The sequence below is a fragment of the Dermacentor albipictus genome, chromosome 2 (assembly GCF_038994185.2).
Source record: "Dermacentor albipictus isolate Rhodes 1998 colony chromosome 2, USDA_Dalb.pri_finalv2, whole genome shotgun sequence".
In the NCBI taxonomy this organism is placed as follows: domain Eukaryota; kingdom Metazoa; phylum Arthropoda; class Arachnida; order Ixodida; family Ixodidae; genus Dermacentor; species Dermacentor albipictus.
In genome coordinates this window covers 197,554,181-197,567,831 of record NC_091822.1, presented here as the reverse complement: position 1 = coordinate 197,567,831, position 13,651 = coordinate 197,554,181, and the positions used below count along the sequence as shown (strand labels likewise).

At 47.6% G+C, this 13,651-nt stretch overlaps 1 protein-coding gene across 2 annotated transcripts in view; it reads left to right on the top strand.

The window, feature by feature from the left end:
- The window catches only part of melt (ventricular zone expressed PH domain-containing protein melted), a 105,221-nt gene that overhangs the window by 34,140 nt on the left and 57,430 nt on the right, over positions 1 to 13,651 (top strand). For both annotated transcript variants that reach the window (XM_065427622.1, XM_065427621.1), the window contains exon 8: positions 10,480 to 10,571. In XM_065427622.1, the coding sequence (XP_065283694.1) occupies positions 10,480 to 10,571 (92 nt within the window). The remainder of the gene's footprint in view (positions 1 to 10,479; positions 10,572 to 13,651) is intronic.

Genomic DNA, 13,651 nt, shown 5'->3' with positions numbered 1-13,651 from the left:
TAGATATCAGGGGAGGCGCGAGGGTAGCGCATCCCCACATCCCCCCAACCTTAAATCACTTCTTATTCCGGCGAAACATGTGACACGGTCTAACATTAACCCGTGCTTCGCGAACAAGATAGTACATGCAACAGTGGTCGCGCCGAAGAAATGTCTACACGCTGTCCATAACATGCGAGCTGACTGTCCTTGGGTACACCGCTGGCATCCGCCGGTCACCGCAGCAGCTTTGCGACTCGGCGGCATGATCCCAGGCCAGGACTCCGGAGACGACGACGCAGTAGTCGGTACGAGCAAGCGTCGCTTGCACCGACGCGCCCTGCTGGCAAGAGCCGCCGTAGCTGTCGGTGACCGCCGGCTCTTTTGTCCGCCGCCGAGGGTTGTGAGCTGGATACAGGAGGCCGCCGAAGTCGCTGCGCCGAACTGGCCACAGCATCACCATCGCCCGGGGTGGCTCGATCGTAGTCTGGGGCAGCAGCGCAGACGATGTGCAGGTGACGGCAAACCAGGGGTGACTCCAATCACGCTGTGTAAACTCAACACACTCGGCAAACACTAAAGTAGTGCAAGGAAGAAAAAGTCTGCATGCGCATCGCCCATGTGGTACGATGTTCAACTCGGCTAGCAAAAGATCGGGCAGCTACTCAGATGCTAAGTTTACGTGAACGAAGCTCGCTTTCTTGAGTCGAACGAGTAATTTCAATTGGTGCGAGGCTAAACAGAATGAGGGAAGCAACTTGCAACACCTCAACGCCACGGTCCACCGGGTTGTGTCCCTCCACGTGTGACAGGCAGCTTCATAAAGCCTTAGGCCTAAAGTGTCGCTACCCTGACAACAACCGGCATCTGAAAACAACACCCAAAATGAGCACAAAACAGGCAGCCGCGAGGAGACGTCAGCTCTGTGAGGTGGTCGTACTCCGCTCGGTGCACACAGCATCCGAGTTGACGGCGCCCACCGTCCCAGACGGTGTCGGAGCGCCCGGTGCCAGGCCGCAATACCAGTCAGGCCGTAGTGGCACTCGTGGCCCGCGGCCACCCGGCTCCCAGAGCCGCGACTTCATCCGAGTCAAAGAGATAGCAGAAGCTATTTACATAAGAAATTCGGACCACCCACGAGGCTTCCGTACTCACTCGCTTCAGGCTTGGCAATGCTCCACGGGCGCTGAGCCTCGCTCTCCCAGGATGCAGGCCACGTGGCTCTCGTACCGACGAATGCCATTTAAAAAAAAAACTTGCGAAAAGGCTTAGCATGTTGACATGTTCAAACACACTACAGCCACCGTCGCCTCGCTCAAGAAAGCACGCCGCCAACGCTAGCGATCAAAATCCATGCTAGCCCTACGCTTCGGTTCAAACAAAGGTCTCGAACAAAGCAAAACTGTTAAAACTATTGTCCGATGCCCCAAGAGGTCCACGTTGGGCAGCCAGATGTGAGGCTCCTCCCGTGCTCTTGGGACAAAGGAACGACAACACAGTAGTGCAAACAGTCACAAGGGCATTTATTGCACCTTTCATAGATCAATGCCTGCTAGCCGAGTTGCTATCCACAAAACGTGCCGATGGGCGCGCGACAAATCTAGAAGTCCGACTCACCGCGACCGGAAGCGAGCGAATATGTTCGCCCCATGCTTGATCCCAACGCCTGGTCGTTTGCGTGTTCAGTCACGCCAACGGTGGCGCGTTTGAAGGCGGCCACGCTAGGCGGTCTCGCAGAAGCATGGGTCGCTGCACGCGCGGCACGGCACGTCCGTCCCGTTTGCTGTCTCGAACCCAAAAGAGAGCGCCTTGTCTCTCCCGCACCCAAGTAACCCCGCAGCAGCGCAACACTAGCGCCATCTCTCGCACTGCGCTTGTACCACTCCGACCGCCGCGTGCGCGGCGAAGCCGCACGGAGACGGGGGCTATGCGGAAAAACTAGATATCAGGGGAGGCGTGAGGGTAGCGCATCCCCACAAAACAAATGGGCTTGTCGTCAGCAGTGCGCCATTCAGATGGGTTGCGGAAACGTGACAGGTAAGAAGATGCGGGATGGGGCGGAATCGAAGAAGCCGGGTGGGTATCAGGGCGATGGGTCGAGCAGATGGTGTGAAGACCCATGGTTTCAAACTCCTGGCGGACAACTGCCTGGATCAGGTAAACCATGACTGCAGGCGCGTTGGTGGGGCTGGAGTCGAAGGCAGCCGGATAGGTGGCCTCAATCTTACGCTGGACGATCCTGGTAACCTCGCCAGTGTTTTTGGGACGAGGAGCGTCGGCACAGGAAGATGTCGCTGGGGTGTTGGGCAAACGGGCAAACTGCTGGATGATACGTCGGGTTTTAGCGAGTTCCAGGCGGCGGCACTCTTTTATAACTACATCCACCGTCGCCACGTTGTTGCAAATGAGCAAGTTGAAGGGGCGTCATCGGCAATGCCTTTGAGGATGTGGGAAACCTTGTCTCACTCAGTCATGTGTGCGCCAACTTTGCGGCACAGAGCCACAACGTGCTGAACGTACGTGACATAGGGCTCAGTTGATGTCTGCACATGGCCGGAAAGCGCCTTCTGCGTGGCAAGTTGGTGACCGTAGGAGTTGCTGAACAAGTCTCGGAGCTTTTGCTTAAGCAAATCCCAACTGGTGAGCTCATCTTCGTGCATCTGAAACCAAACTTGAGGTGTGCCACTGAGGTAAAAGACTACGTTGGTGAGCATGATAGCAGAATCCCACCGGTTATTGCGGCTGACGTGTTCGTACAGGCTGATCCAGTCCTCGACGTCTTCCCCATCTTTGCCTGAGAATACGCCAGAATCACGGGGGGAGAGAGTGATGTAGGTCGTCGGAAGTGGCATTAGGTGTCGGAACCGGCGGAGTCGAGTTTTCGTTGCCGGGAGCCATGAAGTAAGGCTCGACGTACCGTCCACTGCGAAGCTCCGTGATGAGGTACAAGGAACGTCCACCTCGACCAGACATGTTACGTAGGAAGGCACACACGAAAAGCTATATACAAGTATATTTACAAGGAAATATGCCGCACTTGGCCAAGAGGCAACAGCCCGCACTAGCCTCTAATCGTCGTCGTCGTCTTCACACTGCTCGCCTCTTCGTGATCACAAATACTGTTCTGTAGCAATATTGAGGCTTGAGTGTATTGGTATGTATTATTGTTTGCCTGCCTGCACTGACAAATTCATTGATCCTTTTAATGAGTCCATTGATTCAATATATGGTGAATTTCCCCAATGCAGTTGTCATCCTGTTTAGGCACTTCAGTGAAACCTCGTTAAACCATAGTTGGCCGGAGCTCGGAAAAGGCACGTACTAAACGGTAGTACTGCTTAACCGAAATTGCATGAGATTGCCCTCTTACCTGTCAAAAATGGAGCTCAGAGAGAGTGCAATGAAAGGGCAAAAAACGTACGCTATTTATTCAATTCGGGCGACAAAAGTTTGTGATCTTTGTTTGATGCCACAGCGGTCTAGCAGCGACGACAGCCGCCTCAAACTCACTTAAGCCGCGAGGCAGCTTTTCCACCAGCCCCCACTTCTCGGCAAACACCCGCATGAGGCTGACGTAACATGCAGCTTCTGCCACTGTTGGGCCTGGATTGCCCGTGCTGTCACTGTCGGTGTCGTCCTCATCGCTGTCGTTATGCGATACTTCGGCAATAGATGCAACCATAGCTTCGTCGGACATACCCGGAGAAGTCCGAACTTCGCTGTCGATGTCCCTGAAGTCGGTGGCGGAAATGCCTTGGGTAACACCGTGCCGCTCCAGCACTTCAACGAGCAGTGTTTCGCAAGCTTGGTTTTCGGAACACCATTGTCCATATGGTGTCCCTAATGAGCATGTTAACGTCCACAACCAAACTGCGTTTTCGGAACACTAACATATCACTGCCGTTGTCCATACGGTGTCCTTAATAAACATGTCAATGTCCACAACAGACTGCTTTGTATAATCGCGTAACAACCACAACAACACCAACACGATACTTCCCTGAAATACACAGCGCAGCAGCAACAAGATACATCCCAGAGATACCTAGAGCTATTCAGTTGGCTCTACTCATGAAGCCCACTCCAACATTATCTCTGCCTTTAATATATTCCACCTGAAATGAGTATTCTTATAAGGCCAAACTGGACTTACTGGACTCCTTACTCCGCTTGTCCTTGCTATGCATTTCTTTGCTTCCGTGCTCATCCTCGTTGTGGTGTTTCTCCTTGGTGCTCTTTTTCTTGCTATGCTTCTCCTTGGAGCTCTTTTCCTTGCTCGACTTCTCCTTACTGCCTTTGTCCGCCTTCTCCTTGCTTCCTTTTCCCACATTCTCCTTGCTGAACTTAGGCTTCCCGGCCTTCTCTTTGCTTCTGTATCTCAAGCTGCCTTCCTTAAAGGTGCCTTTCTCGGCCTTCTTGGACTTGCGCTTGCCTCCCCCTTTCTCTTTGGTGCTCTTGCTGCTTTTGCTGTTTAGCCAGGGACAGAAACCCTTCTTTTTCTTCATCTCTTTACTATCCTTGCCTTTGCTTTTCTTGTCTTTGCTCTTACTCTTCTTGTCTTTGGACTTCTCCTTACCCTCTTTCTTTCTTTCCATACGCTGCATTGCTCTGGCTATCGCTTGAGTTGTTGTCTCCACTGCCGACGAGAAACTGACTGCCCCATCATTCGCCTGAGCTGTCGTGGGCTTTCCCTCCTTTGGGTTTCCTTCAACGTTGAGCATCCTCCACTCGGGATCAGGGTCCTTGACACTTCTTGCACCCGTAATGTTTCCCAAGATGAGGTCGTAGATGGGCAGCCCCATGCATTTTGCCACTACCTGCCCAGTATGATATGGTGTGGACATTAGAATTCTGGCTTCAGGAAGGTACCCTACTGTGCTATCTACGAGAGGGAGGGTCGACGTTTCCCCTGTAAGCTCCTCGTCCTTCACCAGGCTTCTCCTAACCAAAACTGTTTTGGCTCCGCTGTCTTTAAGCACCAATACAGGGCGGTCTCCTATTTCCCCAACCACCACCGGCATTGCTTCTTTTGACTTGGGTGCTCCACTCACCACCTCATTTCCCATCAGGGTTTGTTCTTTCAGCGGTGGAACTTCAGGTGGTGTGACAAGTTCTGCCCGAGAGTAAACAACGCATGCAGCTTGGTCTTGTCCCAGAGCTATCTGCTCGAATCGTTGCAGATACGTTTCCAAGTCATCTCTTTTGCCATCAAAAAGAGCCATTGACTTTCTTGGACAAACCCTGGCCGGTCTAGGAGATTCAGTACCCGCTAAGGAACGCTGATCATCGTCTGTGATCCCCACATAGCCTCCTGCGATATGCACCTGTTTCCACAAAAGGAACTCCTTCTCATGTTCTATCCTTCTTTTGTCCTGTTCTTCTGCCTCGCGAGCGTCTGCGTGTGCTTGCGCCCTTTCCTCTCTCTGCCTTTTTGCTTCTTCTTTCTTCCCATCCCAGAGATGCATCGCCTCTTCCTTGCTTAACACTAGCTTGAGTGCAAGTTCTAGCGTTTTTGCCAAATCCAAACTTTCTGCCGTCAAGAGATCGGAAGGATCCGAGACAAAGCAAAAAGAAACAAGGAAATGAATCCTGGCAGGCTCGCCACTTGTCTTCGTCACGGATCTCCTCCAGAGAACACTCTGGTCGAAAGAATGGACTAGGCGACAGGTGTACCACACAGATGCACATTTAATACAACCCACGCGACACAAACACCAGCACACAAACCTAACAAAAATAACACAAAATACAAAGGCTATCAGTACACACGATTCTGTAACACTGCTACTAGCGTTCTACTGTTAGTGGTTGGCGTTCGTGGTCACATATGGTTCGGTGTTGATGTGGCGTGGTATGGGTCCCGTAGCCGGTGTTGGAGTGGCGTTCTAGAGCTGGCGTCGCTGGCGGCGTCGTTGGTTGGGTCGTACACGCTCCCGGTCCAAACGCCCGTGGAGGTGTTGCCGATGATGTTGGCGTTGGGGCACCACCCGGAAGAGTGGCAACAGCGCTGAAGATACCCCTGGCCGTAGCAGGTAGTAGCGTCCTCCGTGGACTCCCCGGAACGGGCTCAAGAACGGCAGGAAGTCTGCGGTGCGAAGCCGTAGTACGCGAGCTCACCGGAGCAGTAGCCGGCGTCGCTCTCTTTCGGTCGAACCGTCCCTGACCCGCCGAGTCTCCGCTGCTTCGTTCTTCCCCCCATGTCTCGCCCTTCCTCGCCCTTTTATAGCCTTCTTGTTGGTCCACGTAATCCTTTTCTTCGTCTTCTTCTCTTCATCAATCATCGCTTTCCATCTCACCGGATACTTCTCTTCTCCACCAATCATCTCTTGTCACCTCACTATGTACTTCTTCTTTATCTTCTTTCATCTTCGGTTAATCCACGTCATTCTTAACGCCATCCCCGTCGTCTTCTTGAAACCTTTCTTCGTTTACAATTTTATTTTATCTTCCCTCTTACATGTGACATGAACTATGTTACATTACATTAATCTTAGGGCACTTATGATTAGACCTGTGATGCAAGATTAGTTCCTCCTGTGATGCAAGATTAGTTCGTTAGAAAAAGAAAGGTATTTAAATACTATAGACATCTGGATGGCTGCTGGCAGAGTCAGTTTGTTGCAGTGTGATTAGTCCCATTCTGTTGTTTTGCCAGTAATCATTTACAGCGAACCAATATGGCTGGACATTTTATAAGCATATTGCTGGTCTATTTTGTTCTTGTAGGATAATTAATATGCAGCACATTAGTGGATACAGTGCAAGTACTGAAAAATTTAAAAAAAATAATCTATTCTGGTTGTCTGGTTTTAATGATAGTGACAGTGCAAGTAAAAACTGCCATAATTAGCTCAAGAAGGGCTTTTATTTATTTCTTACAGAGCTGGCTTTGGGCACCATATAACACAGTACATACAGTTATTCTTGCATATTTAGAAAGAGAACCAGCACAGTGGGAAGAAAGCACAGGACACATAAGGAGACACGCATGCACTGCTGACTTCCATGTACATTTTTTTGTATTGTCATTGTTTACTTCTCTCTTATCTCTTGTTTGTTTACTTCAGTGGCACTTATATATTGCAATCCCTGCAATAAATCCAGATGGTTTTGTAAGTCAGCACTGTATGTGTTACCTTACTGTGTCTTAAATGAGAAGACAGGGGGGGGTTAACTGAGGGGCCCGATTTTTATTGCTCGTATCATAAGAAACCAACAAACACTGACACCGAGGACAACTTAAGAGAAAAAACTGGGGCTTTATAAATGAAATAAGGAAATGATAAATTAATGGAAATGAAAGTGGATTAAAAAACAACTTGCCGCAGGGGAGGAACAATCCCACAACATTCGGATTTCGTGTTTCGTGAAATGTGAAGGTTGTGGGATTACTGTGCCTAGTGCCTTATTGTGTCTTGTGTTTTTGAGCTGTCTTGTTCAGCTTTCAAAGATGCCTTACCAAACAGTTTAAATTGCAACTCCAAAATCCAAAAATATTTTGGAAAGTAATTAACCCTAAACACTCTTTTCAATCCACTATACCGATCGTTAATAATGGCGTGCTACTCTCACCATCTGAAGCTGCGGCTGAAATAAACTCGTTTTTCAGCTCTGTATTCACCAATGAAAACCTAATATACCACCTGATCTTACGTTTCTTTCAATTAACTTATCTATGAATGACCTTATACCATATTTACTCGATTATAAGCACCCCTTTTTTTCACAATCGCGGTGCCCAAAGTGAGAGGAAGTGGTTAGATTCGAAAATCTAGATTTACCCCCCCCCCCCTCCCTCTTTTCGCTGCGTCATCATGACAAGATGGGTGCGAGAAATAACATTTTATTTTGCAAACATGCAAAAGAAAAATCTGTGCAGACAGCGAACCCACCGCTTGTGTCCGATGCTCAGTTACTATAACTGCCACTCGATTTTGTCGCACTACTTGAACCTCTGCTCTCAGTAACCCACAGCAGGTCGTCTTCCGTTCCGTCGAAGTGGTTAGTGATCGAGCACTTCTTAAATAATTTGACCACAACGTCCACTTGGACCCAAATCCACATTGCGATGGTTGATGGTGATGCTTTCTGCAGCTTTCGCCGTACAGCCGTACAGTCCGACTGTACGGCGTACTCGCGCCGCGAATGTCGTGCGTACTCGCGCCGCGAAAATCGATGCCATATTTATTGACTTCAAGAAAGCATTCGATAAAGTTTCCCGTTCATGCTCAATGATGAAACTTAGCTGGCTTAAAATACATGGTAAAATTGTTAATTGGATCTCAAGTTTTTTAACCAATCGCTACCAATTTGTGTCCATAAGTGATCAGTTTTCCGTTTTAGCACAAGTTAAATCTGGTGTTCCTCAGGGCTCCGCACTTGGACCAATCTTATTCTTAATTTACATTAATGACATCAGTAACAACCTGACCTCAACAGTTCGGTTGTTTGCAGATGGCTGCGTTCTTTACGAACAAATTATCACCTCTGAAGATACTAATATTTTACACGCCGACCTAAACAAAATTTCACTTTGGTGCGAGCAATGGCAAATGGAAATAAATGTTTCTAAAACACAAACAGTGACATTTACCAGAGCCAGTAACATTCACTAAGTGAATATTTTATGAACATTATGTGCATACAGAATGTGTCTTATGTTAAAATATTTGGTCATCCATTTAACTTCGAGCCTTATATGGAATGATTACATTGATGAAATAATTTCGAAAGCAAATAAAACACTTGGATTGATTAGGCGAAATTTGTATTTAGCAAATCAGTCAACTAAACTATTAGCTCACACAACTCTAGTTCGTTCAATGATTGAATACGCTTCCATAATATGGAATCCAAATCAGGCGTACCTAATAAACAAGCTTGAATCTTTACATAATAAAGCAGCACATTTCATCACTAAAACCTACTCTAGAACATCCAGCATCACAGCTATCAAGTAGGCCGTGGAGGGGTACTGTGCAAACAAATCCCTTAGAATATTAACGGATTTTAAGGAAGCATGCCGTAACTACATCATTTGCAGAATTGGCTGAAGGGCGATCCAAATCTTCCTCCGCGCTGGCCAACACGAAAGACGAGTTAGGCACAACATTTTCTGGATACTGGGACACATTGAAATTGAGGGCAAGCAGAGGGCCAATAGGACCGCTCGCGAGCATACAAATTGAGCGGACTTAAATGGAGACCCCGAGGACTTCATAACAGTGACCCCGACATACTCTGAAATACTAAATTATCATAGAGGAATGAGGGTCAAATACTCCCCGCCCCATAACATGCTTAATCAACAAGAGGCATACTTGAAGGAAAAAACCAGTCAAAAAACACAAAGGACAAGAGGAGAGGTTCACACCAGAACGACTGGTCATTGGTTTTTTTCCTTCATGTATGTACCAACTGGCCCAGATTTCAACCCTTCAACAAGAGGCAGTTTGCTGGTGGAAGCTGCAAACAGGAACCTTCCCAAATCTACACATTTTAAACAAAATGTTCCCGAACCAATACACGGACATGTGCCGATGGTGTGGTGCAAAACCCACCTTTTATCATATCACGTGGGAATGCAGCAAAAACTAATCATTCCACAATATAGAAAATCCGAGTGCTCAGCAGTGGGAGAGTGTGCTCTCCAGAGACAACCCATGCCTCCAACGGGGGCTGGTACACCATGCCCGACGAGCAGCCACGCTCAGTGGTGCCCTGGAATAGGGGCGCCAACCCTGCGAGACGGGAGTCACCATCGACAAGAAGAAGATGGAAGCACTCGGTCTGACCGCTGAATGATTCTGTAAATTAGAGCAATAAAGTGTATCCTATCCTATCCTATCCTATCCTACCCTCTCTAGAAAAATGACGACTGTTAGCACTGCTTTCCCACTTCTGCAGATTGTATCATACACCGTCATCCTTTACAGCATCCCATATCAAACCCCCGCAAAGAATTTTTCCCCGCCTTGACCATCCCTTCAAAGCATGCCCCATGTTTGCGCATGCGAATCTCCTTTGACAATCACCGCTCTTTCTTACTATTTATCACTGGAACAAGCTGCCAATGGGTATTGCTTCTATATATGATCATGACTAATTTGTAAGTAATTGAAGCGCAGTTTTACGCTTGTCGAGTAAAAACTGAATTTTGTGCCTTTGATGCATTGTAAGTGCATTTACATGCTTTGTACCGACTCTTTTTTTTTTTCCATAATGCATGCATTTCTTTCTTGTTATCTTTTTTTTTTTAATTTCCTTGTTGTATTCCATGATCTATACTACCATGTCCTATATTGCCTTTCCCCCCTAATTGTGTTTGAAATATCTTGTTGTTAACCTCCCCTGTGTAATGGCCTAAAGGGCTTTTAGGGTATCTCAATAAAAAAAACTCTCCTGAAGTTTGTTCTTGCAAAAAAGAGCAATCCAGCAAAAGCGAGATAAGTTTACAAAGTGAGTGTCAAAAGACTAATGTCTCCTTTCTCTTCCTTTCAGATCTGCAGTCAACTACCGGAGCCAGTGGCCTCATCCACAATTCGCTTTTACTTGCACCAGCTGAAGGCAGATGCTGCCACAGCAGCCCACAGGTTCTCTTCTACTTTGCTTTTTCTTAAATCTTCACTATATTGTGCTTTACTGTACGGAATGTGTTGTCATGGTTAAAGTTAGACAGGCTAAGAGACAAGATAAAAGCTCCACATCCGTAGAATTTACTGGAGAATATCACATCCATTCGTGCAGACTCCAGCCACTTGAAGGGACACAACAGAAACACAGAATCATTTGAGCCCTCATTTGAAACCTGCCATGCTTTCTCATGGCAAGCTTCACTTCCTCACTTTATTTTAGTGGGCTACTACAGGTATAATGAAAGCAAATGTTGAAGATCTATTACAATATCGGATTTAGCCTAGCGAATATTTGCTTATTTACAGTTCAAAACATACTTCTTGGCAGGTGAGCAATCCAGAGCAATACTCTTGGTCAATAACATTTGGGGATATGATCGCTTTCTCGTGGCTGTCATCATCTGCAAGCAGCAGTGTTCTTGGCACAGTGGAAAGATAGCAAGTTTAGCACTGTGCGTGAAGCGCTATTGCCCGTAGATGCTGATGCTTCTAGTGCTGATTCACGCAAAAGCTCACATAAGTAATTGTATTGCCGTGATGTATCGCTGTATTACCGTGATATGACCATATCTTCAGGATCGTGTTGTAATATTTCTTGGCCCTGACATGGCCGGCACATCGCTGTTATTGCTGGATCGACCACAAGGCACTGAGTGGCTGATCTCAGTGTAGTGACGTCAGTGCCTGCGACTGTAAGAGCAGCACCACTGGCCGCTTTCTTCAGTAGGCAAGGTAACAGCGACACCGAAACCATGCTAAGACGAGTTCTGCTCTTTGTGCAGGTATGCCACTTTAATAATGCTTTCTGCATTTGACCTGACGACCCTTTTTTGTTCCTGCTGCCTTGCCCACAATGCTGCAGCTCCTTTTTTACAGACATTTCAACAGAGCTACAGAGCTTCTGCATTGTGTCAGTAGCATTTTGTTGAGTGGTAAATGTTGAGACGAACCCAGGGCCTCCTAAAAAGAACTCTCAAGCCAGCACGGGGCAAAGCACATGGGCCGGGTCCACCCCTACCCTTGATAGGTTGCCAGCAGCAGTTGCTGGTCCACACAATTTAGAACACTTCCAGTGCAATGTTGGTGATATGTTTGCTCAGCTCCTAGCTGGCCAGAACCGAATTGCGCAAGATATTACTGACCTTAAGACATCCATTGACTCCCGCTTCAAGGGTTTTGAAAGCCGTCTAGCTAGTCTCAAATCTTCATTCCCGATCTCTTCCTCTTTATCTTATGAGGTGCAAAAGAAAATTCAGGTATTAACAGCTAGAGTGAAAAAGCTTGTTATGCAAAATGGTGAATTAGAAGCTTGTCTCAGTCAAAACAACTTCAAGTCTGTTTCTTCGAATGACAGAAAGCTGAGCTAGTTGGTAGGGATTCATTATGCAAAAAAGGTGAGGCGTGCAGACAGGACACAAGAGAAGAGAAGTGGACAGCACGAACGCCGACTATCAACTGAAGGGAGCACTGAGGCGAAAAAAGAAAGAAGACACAAAACTCATCTGCCTAAGCTCTGGAATGGTATCACCACATGGTGATACTGGTGAATGGTGATCATGTGGTGATACCATTCCAGAGATTGTGCAGATGAGTTTTGTGTCTTCTTTCTTTTTTCGCCTCAGTGCTCCCTTCAGTGATAGTCGGTGTTTGTGTTGTCCACTTCTTTTCTCTTGTGTCCTGTCTGCACGCCTCACCTTTTCTGTTTCTTCACTTCTTCAAGACTTAGACAAGCACATGACCGCAACGGATAATGCCCCTCACTTACCTGCGCACCAAACTACAAGCAGAGGTGGCTTCACTTATGACAACTGTGACACGGCTACTTTCCAAGAATGGGTAACTAAAAAATGGATCTCGTCGAAACAATACAATTCTACATGGTTTTGATGAACCGACTGGCGAAACTCATGAAACATTATTAGATAATGTTTCACCACTGTTTTCTGAGACACTGTTGATGCAATGTCTGTCAATTGAGTGGTGTCACAGGCTTGGTTGGCCTCAAGAAGGCCACCAGCGTCTGGCCATAATGAAGATCCCAAGTTTCCAGGATAGGCTTCAGATTTTCAAAAATGCCTCTAAACTAAAAAATTCCATTTGGCACTTCTTTGATGACCTGTCTTCAAATGTGAGATCTGTTCGCAAAAAAGCTATGGGAGGCCTCTGGTTCATTTTGCGACAAAGGTTCTGTTGTAAAACGGCACTATGATTATGCCTTTATTAATAAGGTTCGCTATCACTGGGATCATGTATGGAATTCGATGGTGGAATCTTCCAGTCATTTTTATCGCGCCTCATCTGCGCCTTCAGTTGAGCGTGCCAATGCCAGCAGCCGTACTGTCTCACCGTCATTATTTATTTATTTATTTATTTATTTTGTAATGAAGCAGACGCGCCCCTGTGTGTGCCCTTTCTGAAAAGGAAGGCGAAGCGCCGTGCCGTGATCGCAAGCGAGCCCTGCGCTACGGACAGCCCTAGCAGTGCCTTGATTTACCTAGCGTTCCGCAACATTGTGAACAACAATAAACCTCGTCGCATTTGGTGGAAGTTGCTGAGATCCTTCGCTTCGTCCTGGAGCTCCGCACTTGAACCCTGCCAACAAGATTGCGCAGCACCACGCCTGATCCCGCCACCTCGTTGCCTGCACCGCCGGCTGCCACTGTCATCTGCGCCGGCGTCCCTCGGTAACGCAACCCACCCATTTTCAGTGGGACCGCTGAACACGACGTGGAAGACTGGCTGTCATCGTACGAACGTGCAAGTGCCCATAACAAATGGGATGACTAGTCTAAGCTGACCCACATGCCTTTCTACCTAGCGGACGTAGCTAAAATTTTGTTCTTCAACCACAAATCAGACTTTACAAGCTGGTCCACGTTTAAGACTCTGTTTGCTGAAGTGTTTGATCGCCAGCTGTGCGTAAGCTACGCACTGAACAGCGTGTACGCCAGCGCTCACAGCAGTCTGGAGAGACATTCCCCAGCTACATCGAGGATGTTCTCGATTTGTGCAAGCGGGTAACTCCCAGCATGTCGGAG